General features: G+C 42.3%; 1 protein-coding gene across 1 annotated transcript in view; it reads right to left on the bottom strand.

Annotated features, from left to right (window-relative positions):
• The window catches only part of MFSD13A (major facilitator superfamily domain containing 13A), a 682,644-nt gene that overhangs the window by 526,927 nt on the left and 133,202 nt on the right, over positions 1-22,515 (bottom strand). Inside the window, exon 3 of the mRNA XM_044056543.1 lies at positions 3,126-3,205. Coding sequence (XP_043912478.1) covers positions 3,126-3,205 — 80 coding nt within the window. The remainder of the gene's footprint in view (positions 1-3,125; positions 3,206-22,515) is intronic.

Genomic DNA, 22,515 nt, shown 5'->3' with positions numbered 1-22,515 from the left:
TTTGTCAGGACAGTGGAATACCATTATGTTTCCAATGAAACAACCTTTTCATTCTGGATGTGGTTACCAAAAAAAAAAAATTCTTCTAAGGGACTGCCAGAAGAAACACCCTCCTCAGAATTAGAATAAGTATCATGAGGAGAAAAAAAAAAAAAAGAGTTGTCTCAAAAAATGACTTCCCTACTCAATATACTGGGAATCTCCAGAAAATTATGAATTATTTTCTGTTATCAGTAACACCAAAATTAGAAGGGTCAAGAGCCTGAACTAAGCCTTGGGCTAAGCCAATAAATCACATCTGTCCAAAGTAACAGAGAGGAAATCACTGCTGTCCTAACAGAAAGAGGAGGAGATGATTGTTTATCTTATAGTCTTGTCAGTTGGCACAGATGATTAAGATGCTGTTAAGGGGCAGTTTCCTATAATCCAGTGGTCCAGAGTTTGATTACTTCAGTCTCCATTGCCGAAATGTGTGACTGAGCAAGTCACTTAACCAGACAGCAATCCCAGGCAAAGTCTGAAAGGTCCATGGAGATCAGTGACCTAATCTGGTAACAAATGCAAATGACAGAAATCGCAGTCCAGCTAGGCAGACAGGTATTCCCTGCTCCTTCCTGCAAAACTGACAAGAGTGTTTCTCACTTATCTGCCAAGGACATTCCAACAGCTACAGACGACATGGCTAAGTCCCAGTCCATGGTAGCTGAAAGGACTACACCAGCAGGGAGCCAAGCTAGAAAATTTATGGTTTGAGGAATCATAGCCACAGCAGAATCGCCCTTCTGCAGCTGAGGCAAATTTTTAGCCCAGTGAAGGGGGCAAATATGGTCCTGAAATTTTCTTCTTTTTGTGACTGGAAGAATTAACACAGAAACAGTAAGTTATCCACTGTGAAGCCAAAACGAAGCCTGACGCTTGGGCAAGACAGATGGCAACAGACAGTAAAACAGGCAATTTGTTTTTTTTTTCCACAAAAAATAGAGAAAAGTACCACCAACACCTACTTCAATCCTCAAATGCAATATAACACTAGATTTAAGCAGGAAAACAATGAAAAAAGTAAAAAGTCACACTTCACTGTAAAAAGTGACTGAAAGTCAAAGTCTTACACTTATTTCCTAGCATAAAATACTTAGTTTTACAGAAAAAATAGGTTTCTTCTGAAAGGTAATAATGTGGAAGTTTTTCCCTCCAAATGGAACAATCTACCCAGCAATGGAAAAAGGTTAGCCGACTGTAAACCCTTGAAAGCTCCTTAGCATCAGGAAAGCTCTGAAGGGCTTGGGAGCCAAACCATTGATTTTCTTTAGTCCTGCTTGTGCTGCCAACTGTTTATGCACATACGTAGAAGGTACCCTTAAACACTGACAAATGGGCCTCTTTTATCCTATGCAGGATATCACCCATAAAGTTAAGGCTAATGCAACAGTGATGGAATAATGAACATCACAAGTTCTCTTCAGAAAAATACACGCAAGTGGAAGTTTTTTCCCCAGTGCAGACTTATCTGCCTAGCCTTGAAGGATCACAATCTGACAGTTTCACTGGGCCCACCAAAGGAGTGCACTTATTCACTTAAAAATGCTCTGACTAAACTGGCACTCCATCTTTATACAGTAGTTTGCGACAGAATGCATGGCAGGTATCCTTAAGTTTTGAAACCTGGATGGTCACTGGAGTAAGACCCAAATAGCTTAGGCTACTACAAAAGAGATCTAAACTCTGAGCATCCTCAGATTCATATGCTGATAAAACGGACCGTTCTGTTAATAAAATTAATAACTCAACCAATAATTTGCTGTTAACTAACCAAAAAAAAAAAAAAAGGAAACAATCAACACATTCTGTATTTGAGAACCATCAGCTTAATACAGACAAAACCATCTTTTATTTGCTACACACATTACTAAAGACAATATTATATCACTTTGGATAGCTTTAAAGTTATAGGGGCTTGCATATCTAGCTGAAATAGATGGAAATTTAAGGGCCAAATTACTGCAGTTAACATAATGGCATTTAGTGGGTAAGTTATCAGTTATCCAAAAAGATGACCATTATTTTATTTTATTTCTCGAAAACCAATTAAATCCATAAAATGAAAAACCTTTTCCACTGTTGCTATGTCCTTTTAAATGTGACCCACTTACCTCAACGATACTTATTCTAAATATCTTTGCTGTGTCATATTTCGACTGGTCTGGCACATATAGAAGCATGTAGTTTAGAAGCTTTACTTTCTTGGCAGGTACAGGGAGGTACCAAGAAGCCTAATCTGTAAAAGTTCCATCCATTCACCTACCTGTCCATCTACCTGGCTTTTTATTTATCACTATCTATATGCAAAACATTTTAAGCAACAGACTAAATAACTTGCATTGAACTAATGAAACTACTGTGAATATATAATAAATTATACATTTTACCTTGTTTGTGTAACATATATATGTATATATACGTATACATACCTATACACACACGTGTTTATATATATATATATATATATATATATATATATATATATATATATATATATAAATAATACACACACGCGTGTGTGCATTTTATATATATATCACACACACACATGTATATATACATATGTGTGTGTGTGTGTGTGTATATATACATACACACATATATATATACACACACACACACACACACACACACACACACACACACACACACACACACACACACACACACACACACTCACATCTACATAGACATATATATATGTGTGTGTTATTATACATATTCTTTCTGCTTCAACTGGCCCACTACCACAGTTGTTTCCTACTTACTAGAAACTTCAATAAAGTACTCCCATTAAACAAATGAGAAATGTTAAGTGTGGTACTTGGGTGGGATACTGAAAACTCAACAAACAGAGATTCTAGAAAAATCAATATAAAATGAAGGACTGGCATCAATGAAAAATGAAAGACTGTCAAACAATGACAGCTGAGACAAAAACTGACTGAACCAGGCTTACAAGTTTTGAAAACAAAGTCAGTGGGAGAGGGGCAGACTCTGTGCGTTTTGGTTGGGGAAGGCATACTACAAAGTAAAAAGGGCAGAAAAGTGAAGCACAAGCTCAATATTTAAAAAAGTGTACTTACTGCTGTGCACTGAGAAATGATCGATCACTCAACCAGCCAAACAGAGGATCATTGAGGCTGTTCCAGATCAGAAACACAGTCTACAAGGAAAAATAATGAAAGATAAATAAGCTAACATTCAGTTTAACGTATTTTTTTCTGAATGAAATCAAAAGCAAAACAGACATTCATAATACATCCATGGATTAGAACTACATGCCCTGTGTATTACCCAAGACAATCAGCACTCCTCAATGGAATGACAATAACTGAATACTATGCTATGCTGGGACACTTCTTAGTAAGAATCTCCAAATACAAAGATAAAGGTACATAAAGATGAAACACACTATCACATTTGAGATGCATCACAACAGTTTTCTGCTGGCCATACTAACCCTAAGAAAGAAAAAGAACTCAATAAATATACAAGTTGCTGGGGTTCCGTCGGAATGCTCCACGTGGACTCAATATCAAGTAACTTAGCAAACTTGTACATTTCCTCTGCAGCTTACTCCAAATGCAAAAAGGTAATATGCAACCTCAAGTTCATTCCCCATACCACCATGCAGCAAACAAATCAATCCTTACTAGATGAGTAAATCTATCATTGGTCATTCAATATCTTACAAAGATAAGTATCCCTTTGTTATTCTTAACTCCAGCTACCAGGACAGTACTCAAGGGTCCCAAACGACAAATCACTGAGTTCTACTAAATCAGCGGACACTCAACATTTTCTTTCATATCCTTTACTGCCTACCATCAGATAATCACAATGGGATACAGCTTCTTACAATTATTAGATTAACAGAAAGGAAAGATGCATTTAACATGGCCTGAGAAACAGGAACATTTACAAGACTTGAAAAGCAGGGAGGCAATGATCAATACACACTTATGTATGCAGCTGCCTGGTAGAAGTTAAGAACTGGGTAGTTGGCAGTCAATCAACAGAATAAGGGGAACAAGTGGGTGCTTGTTATTTATTTTTTTATTTTTTTATTTCCCTGAGGTCAAGGACTTCTATACAACAAGGCCCTTTATTACTCGATGAATAAAATGCAACCAAAAGGTGATAAAAAATACTCCTAAAAAGGAAGAAAATAACGTAGCAAGCTATGAGTACAAAGATTACAATCATGTATTCCCTCCCATCCCATAATGTCCAAAAAGCATTCACCTACTATACATCCCTCTTATTTTACTCTGGGATGAAAGTGAAAGGAAGAACAGCTTTGTGAATGTATTTCAATTTCCTATTCTCAGACATGTACACAGTTTCTTCCACATATGCCCCATTAGTGATTGTTTCACTTTGATTTTGTAACAAGCCTTCACTTTTACACACAACCTGCTCTACAAATTTGTCAATTATCTCCACGATTATGAATGAATTGAAAGAAATGACAGCCACATTAATATATCTCAATTTGCTGATGTCATTCACTGTCCATACCCCACTCCATTTACCATAATTACAAGAGAATAAAAACAAGAAAAAAATGAGTGGATTGTTGCTGCAGGTGGTATCCACCATTACCACTAGCCAGATGTATACCTGGTGTCATGCAAGCAAACAAAATACCTAAACAAAAGTACAGATGGTCCTCAAGGATGTTTCTTCCCCCTACTGCAAAAATATGCACTGCAACTAGTACTCACTGTAACTAAACTCAAGTGCACAAGCACAGAGAAATAGTAACTATTGATACAACTTGCACAGAATAATATTAGGTATTTAACAAGTCTGCTCACAAAGAGCACAAACTTGAACAAATACAGGTGTGTTTCAAGTATACTCTCTTAGTAGGCACTGGCAAAAACCAATGACGTGAACGCACACACTTTTTGTTCCTTGCTATTCTGTAACTCTGTTTTATGGGGTTTGTCCCTAACTTGGCACGACACTGCAAATAATTAAAACTGTTTTTTGTACTCTTTCATCACACAGCAAGGAGAAAGAAATGTCCTCACAAAACTACTCTAGTTTCAGAACCTCACTTCACATACTAACAGGACATGGACTGGATATAGCCTTGTCCTTTTACTGTGTGAGAGACAGGCCTAAATGGCTGCAATGCCTCACTTTGTGATTTTCATTCATTTACCTATTCCCAGGATACCCGCATTATTTAATATCAATGCCAGTTAGGTTAAATAGGTAAATGGAAATAATAAATTAATGAGAACAACTTACTGGACTGCATTAGATGACTTTTCAAGTAAAAAATGACTCATAGGCTTCAAGAATGACGCTCCAGAATTATGCTTCAGTATTCAACTGTTAGTTTACAGCTGCTTGACTTTTTTATTTTGTTTTGCAGTTCATTCATATCTCTTATAGACTAGCTGAATGTAAAATAGCTTACATTATTAGATCTAAAATTTAACAGGCGTGAAATGTTTGCACCATCATCATCTATACATCTAAGACAAGCAGGACTTACTCATCTGCGAGAATTTTTTCATGCTACTGAGGTCCTTTCTCCTTTACCCACAGTCCTTTGGCAAAAGCCCATCTCCAGATCTCCCAAGTCCATGAAAAGGCAGGAGCCAAATGATAAACAGCTAAACAAGTACTATATACAAATGTTCAAGCAAACTGCTGGAAAAATCTGTCAGATCCAGGCTGGGGGCATTGAGTGAGTGAAAGGAAATTAGGAAAGAACTACCAATCCATATCTATCATGAAGATCTAGTGTTATGCTAAGTATGCAGTTTCCTTATTTGGGACTGTATTCCATCCTCATCACCTAGAATGATTACCAAGATAACTTGGGTGAATCCTCAAGAAAGAATGCCGTGAATAATGGTGGCACTAACAAAAAACCTGTATTTAAAGACTTAATCTAGGTTGCAAAAATTATTCAGTGATGCCCATGCAGAAACTGCAGGAAAACCATTCACGTATACATTTTTAAATAAAGCCTGAGGAGTAGTCACTGCTTTAAAATGCAATACAATTTAAAGCCATTTTGAGAGAAAACAAAAGAGAGCAAGCACATTTAATGGCTTTGACCTTAAATTATCTGCTGAATAGGACACAAATGGCTGAGAATCTTCTCCAACTGCATTAGATCTGTCTGCAAAAAAAAAAAAAAAACTGAGCTAACTGTGAACATATACAATGCAAGATATATGCTCCACTGGTAAACGTAACTCAAAGAATACTACAAAATTAATGGTCTGATTACGTCTGGCATAAAGGATGGGTTTGTTCTCAGACCATCTGTCTTTATGGAACACTAGGGACACAGAATAAAAAAAATGAAGCAAAAGATTCAGAAATTCTCCTGGCGGGAGTTAACTTCTCACATTTCTACTGCATTTTTTCTGTTTGCATTTTAATTTAGTCTGGGAACCTTAGTCTTGTAGTATCACTCACAAAACCAAGATAATTCTGAAATGCTGTAAGATCCGAGTCATATTATACACACAGACACTCATACTGCATTTTATTGCTTACTGATTTGATTCATCTCCAACTTCTCTCCTATCACCTGTGCTGAGCTATGCAACAGTGGCTTACAGTGCCCTGTATAGACACAGACATCAAGAATTATAGTTTTTCTTATAAAACTTCTTCTGCTATAGTCTGAAGTATCTGAGTGAAGAGCAGATAGTTTTCCTGCTGAGAAGGATTACCCCAAAAGTGTTTTAGATCAGTCAGGGTTTGGAATTCTTAGGCTGAGGAAGAGGTCTACAACTGAACTGCCCCTTGCAGATCATTTATATTACATATATATATATATATATATATATATATATATATATATATATATATAAAGGGAGGATCCATAGACATGGATATGCACTTTCCTACTCTCTCTGTAGCCATCCTGCTAGAAGCTGGCATCCTGAGACACTGTAGCAATTGTCTCACGTTTACTGAAAGTACAGTTTTGTACCTACCATAAATGTAGATGTTCGAGTGTTCACACTGCTGCAGTCATTACACTTGGGTTATCCTGCCATCAGGTGGTCCCGCAGTCGGCTAGAGTTCCAAAGTCTTGGTCCGGCGTCGGTTGCTGTCGCTTCTTCCCTGACGTCAGTGCGCCAGAGGTATAAAGATGCATCCGACGCCATTTTCTTCATTTTTTCTTGCCCCAGATGTCAGGTGCCCCCAAGTAGGTAGGCAATATATATAGCTAATAAAACATGTATAAAAAATAAAAACAATACCTTCAGCTACAAGCAAGTACACCACAAAAGTTGTACAGGATAGAAAGGCATAGAGAAGTCCAGCTAGGACAGAGGGAATGGTGGGAGGGTAACCTGGACTGCAGCAGTGTGAACACTCGAACATCTACATTTATGGTAGGTACAAAACTGTACTATGTTCATCGTGTTACACTCCTGCAGTCATTACACTTGGGTAGAATCCCAAAGCTAAGGATGGGTGGCTGGTCTACAAAGAGTTAGGATTGGCTATGAGACCCTGCAGAAAGTACAGTTTTGTACCTACCATAAATGTAGATGTCCGATAGGTATGCATCTGCAGTCCTCACATATGGGTTGTCCTGCCTCAGGCAGCCCTTCGGTCGGCCGGATACCAAAGTCTGGGTCCGACGTCGGCTGATGTCGCCCTTTCCCCAACGTCAGAGCGCCTGGAGTATAAAAGTATCAGCCGACGCCATCTTCCTCAGTTTTTCTTGCCCCAGATGCCAGGTGCCCTCTAAGGAAGGCTAAATTTGGAGAAATGCAAATAATTTCAAACATGCACAGTAATATAAAACAAATACACCATAATAGATAACCCCAGCTAGCTATAAGAGGGATAAGTACCCAAGAAATACCACAGAGGCGAAGGAGGGAGGGTAAACCTGACTGCAGATGCATACCTATCAGACATCTACATTTATGGTAGGTACAAAACTGTACTATGTCCTTCAAGGATGCATCTGCAGTCCTCACATATGGGTAGAATACCATAGTCAAGCTGGGGGTGGAAGGATCTAAGTAAATGATGGTGTAGCTAAAACGCCCTGTAGGACTGCCGTAGCAAAGCCTGCTCTGGATCTGGAATATAAGGGCAAATTGTAATGCTTGGAAAATGTATGCACGGAGCTCCATGTAGCAGCTTCTAAAATGTCCTTGGTAGCCACCCCTCTTAAAAAGGCTGTGGAGGTGGCTGTGGCTCTGGTGGAATGAGGCCTGATGTTAGCTGGCACAGTCTTTCCATGATAAGAGTAGCAGAATCGAATGCAATTCCCTATCCATTTTGAAATAGTCTGTTTGGAAATTGCTTTTCCTTGAATACCTGCAACATATGCTACCAACAGCTGGTCAGTTTTTCTGTAAGTCTTAGTTCTGTCCAAGTAGTAGCGCAACTGTCTGTGAATGTCCAGGGTATGCAGAAGTTTCTCCCCCTTGTTTTGTGGATTTGGAAAGAAGGTAGGCAGGTGAATAGCTTGGTTTAATGAGACCCTGGATACCACCTTTGGCATGAATGAAGGATTGGTTCTCAAAGAGACTCTGTCATGATGAAAAATAAGAAATGGTTGTACTGCCATGAGTGCCTGCATTTCAGATACTCTTCTTGCTGAGGTTATGGCCAGAAGAAAGGCAGTCTTCCAAGACAGGAACTGTAGCTCTGAAGATGCTGCTGGTTCAAAGGGAGGAAGAGTCAACTTTTCCAACATGAAGTTAAGGTCCCATGTAGGCACTGGTGGTTTTCTTGGAGGACTGATGTTTTTAATTCCTCTTAGAAACTGCCTTAGGAGAGGATGAGAGAAGACAAGTGGATCAGTATTGTATTCTGCTGAAATTGCTAAAGCATGAATTTTAATGGAAGAGTAAGAAAGGCCATTGTGGAGCATTTCTGCTAAGTATTCCAGGATATGTGCCATGCTCATTGCAGTGCTCCAAGTGTGGAATCTTTTCCATTTTGCTGAGTATGCCTTTCTCGTGGAAGGTCTGCGAGCTTCCATGATGATATCCTTCACTCTCTTGGATAGCTTTTCCTGGTGAGGAGTCAAGGTATTCTCCAGGCTGTCAGCTGTCAGCTGCAGGGTTTTCAGGCTGGAGTGCAGAGTTTTGTAATTGTGCTGTGTCAGAAGAAGTGACCATTGTGGTACAGGCCACGGTTTCGTGTGTGACATGCTCCGTAACAGTGGGTACCAGTGCTGCCTTGGCCAGTCCGGGGCTATTAGAATCACTTTTGGCTGCTCTGTCCTGATTTTCAGTAAGACCTTGGTCATTAGTGGGAGAGGTGGAAATGCATACACTGTTAGAGTATTCCAGCTGAAAGAGAGGGCGTCCACTTTCCATGCTTGTGGGTGGTATGTCCTTGAGCAGAATTTCTTCAGCTGATGATTGAGGTGGGAGGCAAAAAGATCTATGTCCAGCCTCCCCCATGATTGTGTTATCTGAAGGAAGATGTCTGGGTGCAGCATCCATTCGTGTGGATCCATGGTGTTTCTGCTTAGGCTGTCCGCCAGTATATTGTCTTTTCCTGGCACAAACTGGGATTGCAGCTCTATATTGAGTTTTAGGGAAAGTTCCCAAAGATTCATTGCTAGCCTGCAAAGAGGGTAGGAATGGGTACCTCCTTGCTTATGTACCACATGACTGTGGTATTGTCTGTCCTTATTAGCAGGTGGCCTTGATGTAGAAAGTGCTTGAAGGCCTCGATTGCATGCATCACTGCCAGCATTTCCTTTTGGTTTATGTGCATGCGCAATTCTTTCTGAGACCATAGTCCTTGGATGCATCTGTCCTCCATATGTGCTCCCCATCCATGGTCTGAAGCGTCCGAGGTAATGGTTTGGCTGGTTACTGGTTTGCTGAAAGGCAGACCCCTGTTTGACTGGCTTGCTTGGGCCCACCACAGAAATTCCTTTTGAAGGCATGGAATGAGTGGTATCAAAGCTTCTAGGCTGTGATTGTGCTGAGACCATAAACTCCTTAGGTACCATTGCAGTTTTCTCATATGCAGCCTTGCTTGTGGAATCAGAAGAATGCACGATGCCATGTAACCCAGGGCCTGCAGGATTTTCCTTGCAGTCATCCGAGTTTGTTTTGTCAGATTTTTGAAGTAATCCGGTGGTTGTCTTTGTTTTTCTTCTGTGAGAAAAGCCATTTGGGTGGTTGTATCTAGTTCCGCACCCAGAAAAGTTATTCTTTGGGATGGCACAAGTCTTGATTTGTGAATGTTGACTGTGTATCCAAAGGCCTACAGCAGGCGGATGGCATAATTCAAATGTTTTACTAAAGTTTGTTGGCTGTCCGCTTGTATAAGGCAGTCGTCCAGATACGGGTAGATTTGAATCCCCTGAAGTCTGCAGTGTGCAATTACTGATGCCAGGCATTTCGTGAATACTCTGGGCGCAGTAGATAAGCCAAAGGGCAATGCTGAGAATTGATAATACTCTGAACCTGCAAGAAATCTGAGGTGTCTTCTGCAACTTTGTCTGATAGGGACATGCAGGTATGCCTCCTTGAGGTCTAGAGTTACCAGCCAAGACCCCTTGCCCAGAATGGGAAGGAGTTGCTGTAAGGTCAGCATTTTGAATTTTGGCACAATGAGATAAGTGTTCAGTGCGGACAAGTCGAGAATAGGCCTCCATTGTTTTTCTTTTCTTGGGACAAGGAATAGTCTGGAATAAAATCCTTGGCCTTGTTCTGCAAGAGGAACCTTTTCTATAGCTTTCATTTGCAATAGGTTGGCAATTTGTTCTAAAGCCTCTGCACTTTGATTTGGTGGCAGATTTGGCATTCCTTTTCTTTCTGGTAATGTATGGAAATGGAACCTGTATCCTTTGTCTATTATTTGCAATGTCCATTTGTCCCTTGTAATACTGTGCCAATTTCTTGAGAATAAAGATAGCTTTCCGCCCAAAGGTGCTTCTAATTGAGCCCTGGTCGGCGGGGTCAAGGTGAAGTCATTGAGTCTGTCCTTGTGCAGCAGCTGTTGGTCCTGCACTACCTCTCTGGTTAGGAGGCTGCCATTGACGTCCTCTGTAGGAGCCTCTAGCTTGCCCTCTACCTCTGGCACGCCTGTTCTTGCCTCTTTGAAATCTCTCTTCTGGAAAGGACCAATTCTTAGAAGGCCAATTTCTGCTGAATCTTGGTGGTTGGACCTGGAGGAAATCTTTGACTGTTTGTACAGATTTAGCCTTTTCCTCAAATTTCTTTAACACCTCCTGAGCAGTGGAGCCAAATAACTTTTGCTTTTCCAGTGGAGCATCCAGAAGCTTAGCCTTAACATGATCTGGCAGAGATTGTTCCTTCAGCCAAGCATGTCTACGTATGACTACACCTGCCATTGCTGACCTACATGAAGCTTCCAATGCATCATAACCACACTGCAAGAAATGGTTGCTAACCTATTGTGAGTTGTGTACCAGATCCTGAAGTGACTTACGATCTAGGGGTTCAGGTGAAGACAGTTTTTTCTGCAATTCATCCAACAAATACTCTTGGTACTGTATCATATGAAATTGACAATTTAAAGCCCTCATAGACAGAGTGGAAGAAGTATACACTTTTTTACCCCATCTCTCTAAAGCCCTGGACTCCCTTTCAGAGGGGAGTGGATTTTTAGTAGTGGCAGCTGCAACCCCTTTAGGACCCTGGGAAATAGTTTCTGGGTCAGCAGAGTGGGCCTTGTAAAGGAAATGATGTGAGTCCGGGACCCTGTAGTACCTATCGGGTTTAACAGGAGCCGGAGGAAGGGTGTCAGGGGTAATGCTAGACTCCGAATACACATCATCAATGACACTTAAAACAGGAGGAATAGCCAAGGGTCTATGCTGAGGTAAATGAAGAAAAGTCCTTAATCTCTTCCTGGAATCGGAGAATTCCTGGCCCTGCCATTGGAAATGCTCTCTCATGGAGTGAAGGGTCTCCCCAAAGGACAGCTCTTCAGGAGGGGAGGCAGAGGGAATAGATTCCTCTGCATCAGAATCCTCGTAGGCTGTAAAGGCCTCCTCCTGGTAGTCCGATAGAGCAGAGCCATCAGAGGCCTCATCAGAGGACTGTGGATCAGCGGGCTCAACCCTGGGCCTTTTGTCTAGAGGAGGTTGAAAGCCCCTGTCCGGGTGAGGCTGAGAGCCCCTAATTAAGGAAATAAGGTCCTCAGCCAAACTTAATATCAGTGAACCTGTAGTGGATCCCTGAGGAATAGTCTTGGGAGGCAGAGATTTTTGTTGTTTAGCAGCTTTAGCTCTAGTAAATGCTTTTATGGACATGGATGCAGGAGGCCTGGCTGCTCCACGTGCTGGTGTAGTTTTGTCTAGGGGAATGGTGTCAGTAGTTTCCTGAACACCGATTTCCAAGGGTAAATCTATAACCGACTCAGAAGAGGCCTCCGGGGCTGAGGTTGTCGGTTGTGCGGTTTCTGCAGTCAGAAGTACCAAGGACTCTGTTTCAGCCGAAACCGAGACACTCGCGGTAGGCCTAGGCGTGGTTTCAGCCAAAACCACTGTCCGCGTGTGTCGGTCCTTGTCCTTCCGTTTTTTGGTTAAATGAGAAGTCGGAGTCTCCAACGGCATAATATAAGAGAAACTAGCCCCAAAAAATTCCACTGGAAACTCCGACCGACGCCTAAGAGTGCGTCGATTAAAGGAGGCACAGGCAGTACAGGCCGAGATGTCGTGGTCTGGGCCTAGGCAGGGGAGGCAGTAGGAATGGAAATCCTTATGAGGTATTTGTTTCCCACAAGTCAAGCAATTATTAACTTGAAGTGTTTGATCTGACATCGGCTGAGGCAAGAAAGAGTCCCCAATGGGGTACTTAGCTTTTTGAAGTCTTCGGTAGCTGAAGTTACAGGAGCTGGCCGACCGGCACTTGCGAACTGCTTCTGCTTCGGGCACCACGCGGCAAGAAAGACTGAGGAAGATGGCGTCGGCTGATACTTTTATACCCCAGGCGCACTGACGTCGGGGAAAGGGCGACATCAGCCGACGCCGGACCCAGACTTTGGAATCCGGCCGACCAAAGGGCTGCCTGAGGCAGGACAACCCATATGTGAGGACTGCAGATGCATCCTTGAAGGACATCTGCAGTGGCAAATCCTGCTCTGGATTTAGAGCAAAGTGGTAATGCTTGGTAAAGGTGTGCACTGAACTCCAAGTTGCAGCCTCCAAAATTTCCTTGGTTGGTACTCCTCTGAGAAAGGCTGTTGAAGCGGCTGTTGCTCTGGTAGAATGTGGCCTAATGTTATTAGAGACTGATTTTCCATGCTGTGTGTAGCAGTAACGAATACAGTGTCTTATCCATTTGGAAATAGTCTGCTTTGAGATAGCCTTGCCCTGTGATCCTGCAGCATATGCTACAAACAGTTGCTCAGTTTTCCTGAAAGCTTTTGTTTTGTCCAAGTAGAAGAGTAGCTGCCTGTGTATGTCCAAAGAGTGCAGAAGTTTCTCCCCTTTATTCTGGGGGTTTGGATAAAAAGTTGGCAAATGGATGGCTTGGTTAAGAGCCACACTAGATACCACCTTTGGCATAAAGGTAGGGTTTGTCCTTAAATAAACCCTGTCCTGATGAAAAATTATAAAAGGTTCCACTACCATTAATGCCTGTAGCTCTGAAACTCTTTGTGCTGAAGTTACTGCCAGAAGCAGAGCTGTTTTCCAAGATAAAAATTTTAGATCGGCTCTATTGGCTGGCTCAAAAGGTGGCAGTGTCAGTTTTTCCAGAACAAAATTGAGGTCCCAAGTTGGTGTTGGTGCTCTCCGGGGTGGTCTTATGTTTTTAGCCCCTCTGAGGTACTGCTTTAGCAAGGGATGAGAGAATAATGGAGGATCCGTATTGTAATGTGCTGAAATGGCAGAGGCGTGGATCTTAATTGATGAGAAGGATAGGCCTTTGTCCAGCATCTCAGTGAAGTATTGTAAAATCTGAGGAATGTTTGGGACAAGAGGGTGAAGGCTTTGAGCCTGGTTCCAGACACAGAATTTCTTCCATTTTTCTGAGTAAGATTTCCTGGTGCTAGGCTTCCTGGCCTCCAAAATTACATCAATAACTGCTTTAGAGAGAGGTGTTGTCTGTTTGACTAATGAATCTGTCATGCAGCCAGGTTTAGGGTTTTGAGCTGACCGTGCAGGATCTGATTCTTTTGTTGAGTCAGAAGGTGTGAAATTTGAGGCAGAATCCATGTTGGGCCTTGAGCTAAGCTATTTAAGATTGGGTACCAGTGCTGGCGTGGCCAGTCTGCAGCAATCAGGATCATCTGTGTTTTTTCTTGTCTGGCTTTCAGGAGTACATTTGAAAGGAGAGGCAGTGGTGGGAAGGCATAAACCTTTAGGCTTTTCCAGCTGAACGAAAGAGCATCCACTTTCCATGTTTGTGTGTGTTAAGTCCTTGTGCAGAATTTTTGTAGTTGGCAATTCAGTGGGAAGGCAAAAAGATCTATGTCTGGACATCCCCATTTTTGCTTTACCATGCTGAAGATTTGTGGATTCAATTTCCATTTGTGAGGGTCCATGACATTTATGCTCAGATCGTCTGCCAGAGTATTTTTCTTTCCTGGCAGGAATTGTGCTTGCAGATGAATTTGATAAGTTAGAGCTGTGTTTCACAAGGTCATGGCTTGCCTGCATAGAGAATAAGAATGAGTGCCCCCTTGCTTGTTTATGTACCACATTACTGTGGTGTTGCCTGTCTTTAATAATAACTGTCCTGGATGCAGAAGGTCCTTGAAAGCTGTTAGGGCATTTTAAACAGCCAACATCTCTTTTTGATTGATGTGAAGATGCATTTGGTCTGTGGTCCACTTGCCCTGAATAAATTTTCTTGCCATGTGCGCTCCCCAGGCGTAATCCGAACCATCTGTTGTTAGAGTCTGCCTGGCTGTGGGTAGACTGAAAGGCTGACCCTTGTTAAGGTGACATGCCCGTGCCCACCACTGAAACTCCTGTTGAAGGCAGGGAATTATTGGCATTACTGCTTCTAAAGTGAGAGTGTTGAGTACAAACACTTTTTAGGTACCATTGTAATTTCCTCATGTGCAGTCTGGCATATGGTAGTAGTAGTATGCAGGATGCCATGAATCCCAGGGCCTGCAGAATTTTTCTTGCAGGGAGATGGGACTTTTTTGCCAGTAGTTGAAAATATTGAGTCAGGTGTCCTTGTTTGTCTGGCGTGAGATAAGCCATTTGGGCCGTTGTATTTAAGCTGGCACCCAGGAATATTATCTGTTGTCAGGGCACTAGTTTTGACTTCTTTTTGTTTACTGTGTACCCTAGAGAAGTTAGCAACCTTTTTACAAATGCCAGATGCTTTAGAAGAATGTCCTTTCTCTCTGCTTGAATGAGGCAGTCGTCCAGGTATGGATATATATGAATTCCTTTTTGTCTGCAAAACGCAATTACTGGTGCCAGGCACTTGGTAAAGACCCTGGGCGCAGTAGATAAGCCAAAGGGCAGTGCAGAGAATTGGTAGTGCATTGTACCAGCTTTGAATCTGAGGTATCTTCTGCAATCTTGTCTGATAGGGACATGCATGTATGCCTCTTTGAGGTCCAAAGTAACAAGCCAGGCCTTCTTGCCCAGCATGGGAAGAAGCTGCTGTAGTGTCAACATTCTGAATTTCGGAACATCCAGGTAAGTATTTAAGAGTTGAAAGATCTAGTATGGGTCTCCAGGCTTTGTCCTTTCTGGGGACCAGGAAGAGTCTCGAGTAAAATCCTTGTCCTTGTTCCTGCTGTGGTACTTTTTGAATAGCTCTCATGTATATGAGGGCTGAAATCTGTTTTTGAGCCTCTGCCCATTGATTTTGTGGCAGGTTTGGCATTCTTTTTAGCCTTGGTAAAGTGTGAAAGTGGAACCTGTAACCTTGAGACACAATATTCAGAACCCATTTGTCTTGGGTAATTGTTTGTCAATTTTGAGAAAAAAAGTGCTAGTTTTCCCACCAAGGGGGTTGCCAAAAGGGAAGTGTTTGGCATTCGAAGGGGGAAGTCATTGGGACTGTTTCCTGTAAGGTTGAGACTTGTCCTCACCTCCTTTTGGGGTTGAGGTACCCCAGTGTCGTTGTCTGTTAGAGCCTTGGGGTTGAGATCTGCCTCTTGGGCGTCTGTATCTGCCTCTCTGTGGCCTGTCTGACACTGGAAAGGACCATTTCTTTGTAGGCCAATTTCTGCTAAATCGAGGTGGCTGTACCTGTAAGAAATCTTTGACTGTTTGCATAGATTTAGCTTTATCCTCCATTTTCTTTAACACCTCTTCTGCCTTAACACCAAACAAGGTATCATGCATACCCTGCTGTTACTGAGGTTAGGTTTAATGTACTATTGTACACTCCGCTCGCTCAAAAGGTGATTTTCTCCTACACAACACTCATCTAATAGACTAGCTGATGATTTGGTAAGATACCTTCCTGTTGAGCAAACACTCCGATGCCGCTTTCAGATTCCTGGCTGTTATTACTAGCTCAAAGGTGATTTTTTTTCCATAAATAAAAGGTGTTTTCCATAGAAAATGACTCTAATAGACTACATTCCGCCTTGGCTACATACTTCCCGTCGAGCAAACGCTCGGATGCCTATTTCAGACTGTCTGTTTTTGATTGATTAGAGACGTTTTCACTACCCTGGCACTCTGTCACTTGGGTCAAATCGGAACCCCAGCTCAGATCCTACACTCTGCTGGCTCAAATGGTTCCTATATATTAGTGAGTAGCTGTATAGTTTCACTGAAATTGCATTTGAACTGCTCAGCGGTAAGTGTTTCGGCTCTGCTGAAACAAACGGGTAAAGCTTTCTCACCCCTACCTCTGTTTTATCCTTGCACTAATAACTGTGTGGGAGCACTCCCAGCCCTCTGTGCACTATAGCGACTACAGTCCCTGTCGCATTAGCACCACAAAGAGGTATGTAACCGGCGTCACTCTCCCGTTTGCTTACAGGCCGTACCTAGTGAGTTTGTAAGCATTGGGTCCTACCTTAGAACGCCTCTATAGTGGGTGCTGTATTGCAGCTGCTCTAGATCCCACTTTTACTTTTACTATTATCAAAATGTCTCTTAACTGAGGAATGTAGGTAGACCAAGCGCTCTTGTAGCATACTCTTCCCCCCACTTACCTTACCTCTATCCACTCTGTAGCTCAAATGCTATTGGCTACTTCTATGTATATTGCCTAGTCATTATCTGAGCTTATTTGGGATTATACATTTCCCCTTCCCATCTTATTGTAATGGCTTTGATTAATTGCTAAGGTTTTTTATATTCTATCTGTGAGCAATAACGAATACTTTAACTTTCTGCCTTAAGACATATCCTTCCTTAGATGTAATTGCCTGTGTCCATGATCTGCTGGCGCGCAGCTATCCTTTAACACTCTGTGCAGAGGTTCAGTGGACATTTAATTTGTTTCAAATGTTTTAGTCTGTCTCAACTTACTGCTGAATCACTGTATTTATCTGCTCTGCACTACAGACTTTTAATATGTAAAATTGCATTCTACCTTAAGACTGTTACTTGTGATAATTTCTAAGCCTTGTCTGTGCCTCTGTGTATTTATCTGCTCTGCACAACAGACTTTTAAAATGTATAATTGCATTCTGCCTTAAGACTGTTACTAACTGGTTGTGATAATTTAAAAGACTTGTCTGTGCCTCTCTCTCTCTCTCTCTCTCTCTCTCTCTCCCTGTCCTGTTCTTCTGCTCTCCTTCATTACTGCTCTCCATTACTTGTACCTTTTTCCTCAACCCTCCTTCTCTTATTTATCCACCCTCCTTCTCTTATTTATCCCTTTTCCTGACCTACACCTCCTCTCCTTACCCTTTCCCTCCAATTCAACTTCACCTACTATACTGTTTATTTCACACTTTCTTCCTCCTCCTCCCATCTCCCTATACTTAATTTTGTCTGTTTCTCCCCCCTCTCTTTTACAGCACACCTATCCTGAGGGTCCATCTGCACCTCCTGAATTACACGGACTCCACGCATAAAGCCAAGTCTGCCCGCCTGAATCTTATCCTACTTACTAGTTTGTGCATATCCAAAAGGAAACCTCAGTGCTAAATCCCTCTCCTTTTGCTCTCAATAAATGTATGTTGCTTTAATACAAACTCAATTACCATAATATCCTTATATGCGAGCCTGTCCCTCAGTGTGTGCGACTCAGCAGCCTACTGCAGGCCACAAAGATCCCCCACTAACTCACTACCTCTAACCTCTCATTCCATTTTTATATCCCTCTGGAGACTTACCCTCTCACTCACTCTTTACCTCTACCTTTTCTTACCTCTGCCTCTAGCTCCATTCTATCTCCCCATAGCCTCTCTGCCTGCCTAGTCTCCACTCACCACTAGGTGGCAGCACCTTCCCACATTGCATACTCCTACTCTATTTTACAATAGCTTTTCCTCTTTTTACTCTCTCCCTCTTCATTCTCCTACACACTTCTACAGCCTACTATCCCATAACCTTTTCTCCTCTCCCCCTCCACTAAACTTTTCTCCTCTCCCCTGGAGTCGCTGTGTTTCTCCAGCATTCCTATCCAGCTTTACTACACTTGCTCTTACTTACCTCAGTTCCTACCTGCAGTGGCTGATACTTTTTCAGCAGGGCTCTTCTGCTCTCTTGCTCTATCCCGCTCCATTCGCCCTGCGGGCTCACTCCGGTCCCCTACCCTACCCCCAATTCCCACCCACCCCAGTGGTCCTACATTTACTGCCATCCCTCAATCCTTCCCCTTGGCAACGCCCAAACCCGCAACAGCATAACTCCTCCCTCTCCAACCCTTTCCCTATACTCCTCCCCCAATTTCCTCCTGCCCAGACTACTTTCATCAATCCTCCATATCCCTATCTCCTCAAAACAATCTGAAACCACAAAATGCCCTCTGTTTTTTCCACTACTCTCACCCCATAACACTCCTCCTTATTCTACTTCCTCTATATCATGCCACCTCTTATACAAACCTCCATGTACACCTTACACCTCCAACTCCATACCACAACCATTCAAACCCCTTCCACAACATATCCGCCTCTCTTACCCCCTTTCACCCCACCTCACTATTCTCCTTAAAACACTTCCAAATTCCTTCTAAGTTCTACAAACCTAAATCCACATCCCTCTATCCATACCTAACCAAACAAACTCCTAAAAAACTCATACATCTTCTCACATACCTCTTCTTAGCAGGCAACATCCATCCCAACCCTGGACCAAACACTTCTCCACCCATAACCATAGCTCTAACAACATACCTACCAATAAAGAACTCAAATTCCTCACCATCAACGCCCAAAGCTTAACTAATAAAACTGCCCTATTTCATGCATGGCTCAACCATAACTCACCCGACATAGTAGCCATCTCTGAAACCTGGCTAAAACCACACATAACTGACTCAGAATTCCTCCCCCCAGGATTTCAATGCCTGTGATCTGACTGCCTAAACAAAAGAGGTGGTGGAGTAGCACTAATTTACTCTAATCATCTATCACACCATTCCCAAATCCTATGCCTTCCTTTCATAATGCTGAACTAGTAATTGGCTTGCTAAAATTAAACAGCCATAAAACTATCTGCATCATCTCCCTCTATATCCCCCCTGGCAATAACACCAATACCTTAGAAGACTTCCTCTCCTGGACCTGCACAAATATAAAACAAGAAACTTACATATTGGGAGACGTAAATGTAGACTGGCAAAAAATCATAGACCCTAATCCCACCGCATCAATTAACCTATTCAACATTACTCAGCTTATTCACACCATCACCAGACCCAACAAAACTAACCGCCCCGGCTCAATCTTAGACTGGATACTAGTGTCCCACCCAAATAGAATCACTACATCTGGTATCACTCCCGACCCATTAGGAGACCACCTCCCAGCATTCACCCTCAGAGCCACCACCATTTCCCCAACCTCTCACCACCTCCTACATACCCGTAACCTTACTAAATTTAATCCCTCCACCTTCTCTGCCTCCCTTAAGCTCATCAACTGGAACCCTCTAAAAACACTGCCTCTTGACGAAGCCATTGACTTCTTCAACTCTACATTCCTTTCTATCCTAAACTCCCTAGCTGCAACACGAACCAAAAGGGTTAAAGCCAAAACAGCACCCTGGCTTACAAAATCTACCAAGAAAATTATGCAACAAAGAGACAAATCTTGGAAAATCTATCTCCACCACAAACAGCCAGAACTGCTACTAAAATACAAACCGCTCCAAAACCTAGCCAAAAAACAAGTCATTAAAGATAAAAAATCCTACTACAGCCACCTACAAATAAAACATACAAAAAACCCCAAACAATTTTGGAACTCTATAAACACCCTCCTCAAGCCTGGTACCACAAAAAAAACTTGTCCCGACACCAGCAAATCTCACCTGGAAATTGCTGAACTATTCAATACCTTCTTCACCTCCTCCATTGCTGAGTTAACCAAAACCTTCATAAATAACATCCCCCCACCAACCTCCTCCCAAGCGTCCATCCCACCTCCTCCAACTCCCCATATTTTCCAACTTAAACCAGTATCCACCAACCTCATAAAGAAACTTCTCTACAAACTTAAACCTTGCACCAATGCTCCTGACAAAATTCCCTCCTCCTCCTCAAAAATTGCCTCTGACAGTGTTGCTCTTCCTATCAGCATCCTGATCAACAGATCACTTCTTGAGTCATATGTGCCAAAACTATGGCATTCTACTTTTATTCTCCCTCCCCACAAAGGTGGCAAAAACTGTAACTTCTCCAACTTCCGCCCCATAGACATCCTTTCTCCCATCTCCAAACTTCTCGAAAAATGCATTCACATACAGCTCTTGCCATTCCTAACCGAACATCAACTGCTCTCTCCTAGCAAACATGGCTTCCGCCCAGGACATAATACCAACACAGCCCTTCTCTCCTTTTTACACTCTATCAACTCGGCCCGAGATTCTGGTAACTTAGTTTCATCTCTTCTATTAGACCTTTCTAAAGCCTTTGATACCATCTCACACACCCATCTACATAACCATCTATCTAACCTTAACATCTCACCTAAAACCCTTTCCAGGTTCTCCAGTTATCTTTCTAACAGGTCCCAAGCTGTGAAATGGGGCAAATCCTCTTCCACATTCCTTCCAACACCCACAGGAGTTCCCCAAGGTTCCATTCTTGGCCCTCTGCTATTCAACATCTTTATTAATGATTTCCACAAAGTCATTCCCTTCACCAAAATTGTCCAATATGCAGATGACTCCACTCTCCTCTGCTATGCCTCCAACCAAACAGAAATCAAGACTCTAACTCAATCTGCCTTCTCAACCACTGAAAAATGAATGCACCAAAACCACCGCTCACTAAACGCCACCAAAACTAAAATCCTCCTATTTTCCCCCTCAAAATCCACCCACATTGACAAAAACTCATTCCAAATTACCAGCCTCAACAACTCAGTCATTGATATTGTTCCCTCCTCCAAACTCTTGGGAGTCACCATTGACGAAAACCTAAAATTCAATGCCCACATCTAGCTCAACATCAAGAAAACCCACATAAAACCTCGGCCTACTCTACAGGAATAATCACTTCCTCTCTCCCTCTACTAGACTGACCCTAGCCACAACTTACCTTCTCCCATCCCTTCTTTATGGTGCTCCTCTACTTACCTTCTCCCATCCCTTCTTTATGGTGCTCCTCTACTTACTAATCTATCTTCCGCCCTTGGCTCCAGACTAGAAGTATGCTACAAAAAAATCTCCAGATTTGCCACTAAGGCAAAAGCCTCCTCCCACCACTGCTCCTCCCTACTAACTATAAAATGGTTAGAACTCCCCAATCAACTAGACTTCCTCCAATTAGTCTCAGCCCACAAATTACTATATCAACCCACCAGCTGCCCTGCCTTATCTAATATCCTCCAACCTTACAGCCCTCCAAGACCCCTTAGATCCACTCAACAAAACCTCATCTCCATCTATAAACCTAAGCATCCTGCTGGTCAGCTTCTACTCTCCTTCACCCTAGCTAAAACATGGAATGCCCTGGCCCCCACTCTGAGAGCTTGTGACAACCTAAACACCTTCAAAGACTATTACACTCCTACCTGCTTCTTCACAGAAAATGTAACTGCACTCCTCACACCATACCTCCCAACCTCCCCCCTTCCTTCTCTCCTGGCTAACCTCCTTTCCCTTCAAACATCTCTCTCTTATTCTTACTATAAGTTATAACCAATCTCCTCCCAGACCTCACTCTTATGTCTCTCTTCCTCTCCTTCATAACTACTTGTAATCTTCTTAAACTACTTATTATTAGATTCCTTCTCTAGCTACAACCCTTCCTGCTATAAAACTTTTTCACAACTATATACTGTATGCAATGGAAAAGAATCGTTGTTTTGTGACTTCAACTTGATAAGTAGCAGGAATGTAAAAAATTCTATATGTTATGTACTTGTTATGCGATCTTTCTCAGCTTAACAATGTAAACATTATTTTTTAACTCATCT

Source organism: Protopterus annectens, chromosome 14.part0 (genome assembly GCF_019279795.1).
Source record: "Protopterus annectens isolate FY-2018-M chromosome 14.part0, PAN1.0, whole genome shotgun sequence".
In the NCBI taxonomy this organism is placed as follows: Eukaryota; Metazoa; Chordata; order Ceratodontiformes; family Protopteridae; genus Protopterus; species Protopterus annectens.
The sequence above is the reverse complement of the archived record's forward strand: the minus strand, read 5'-3'. Positions and strand labels throughout refer to the sequence as shown.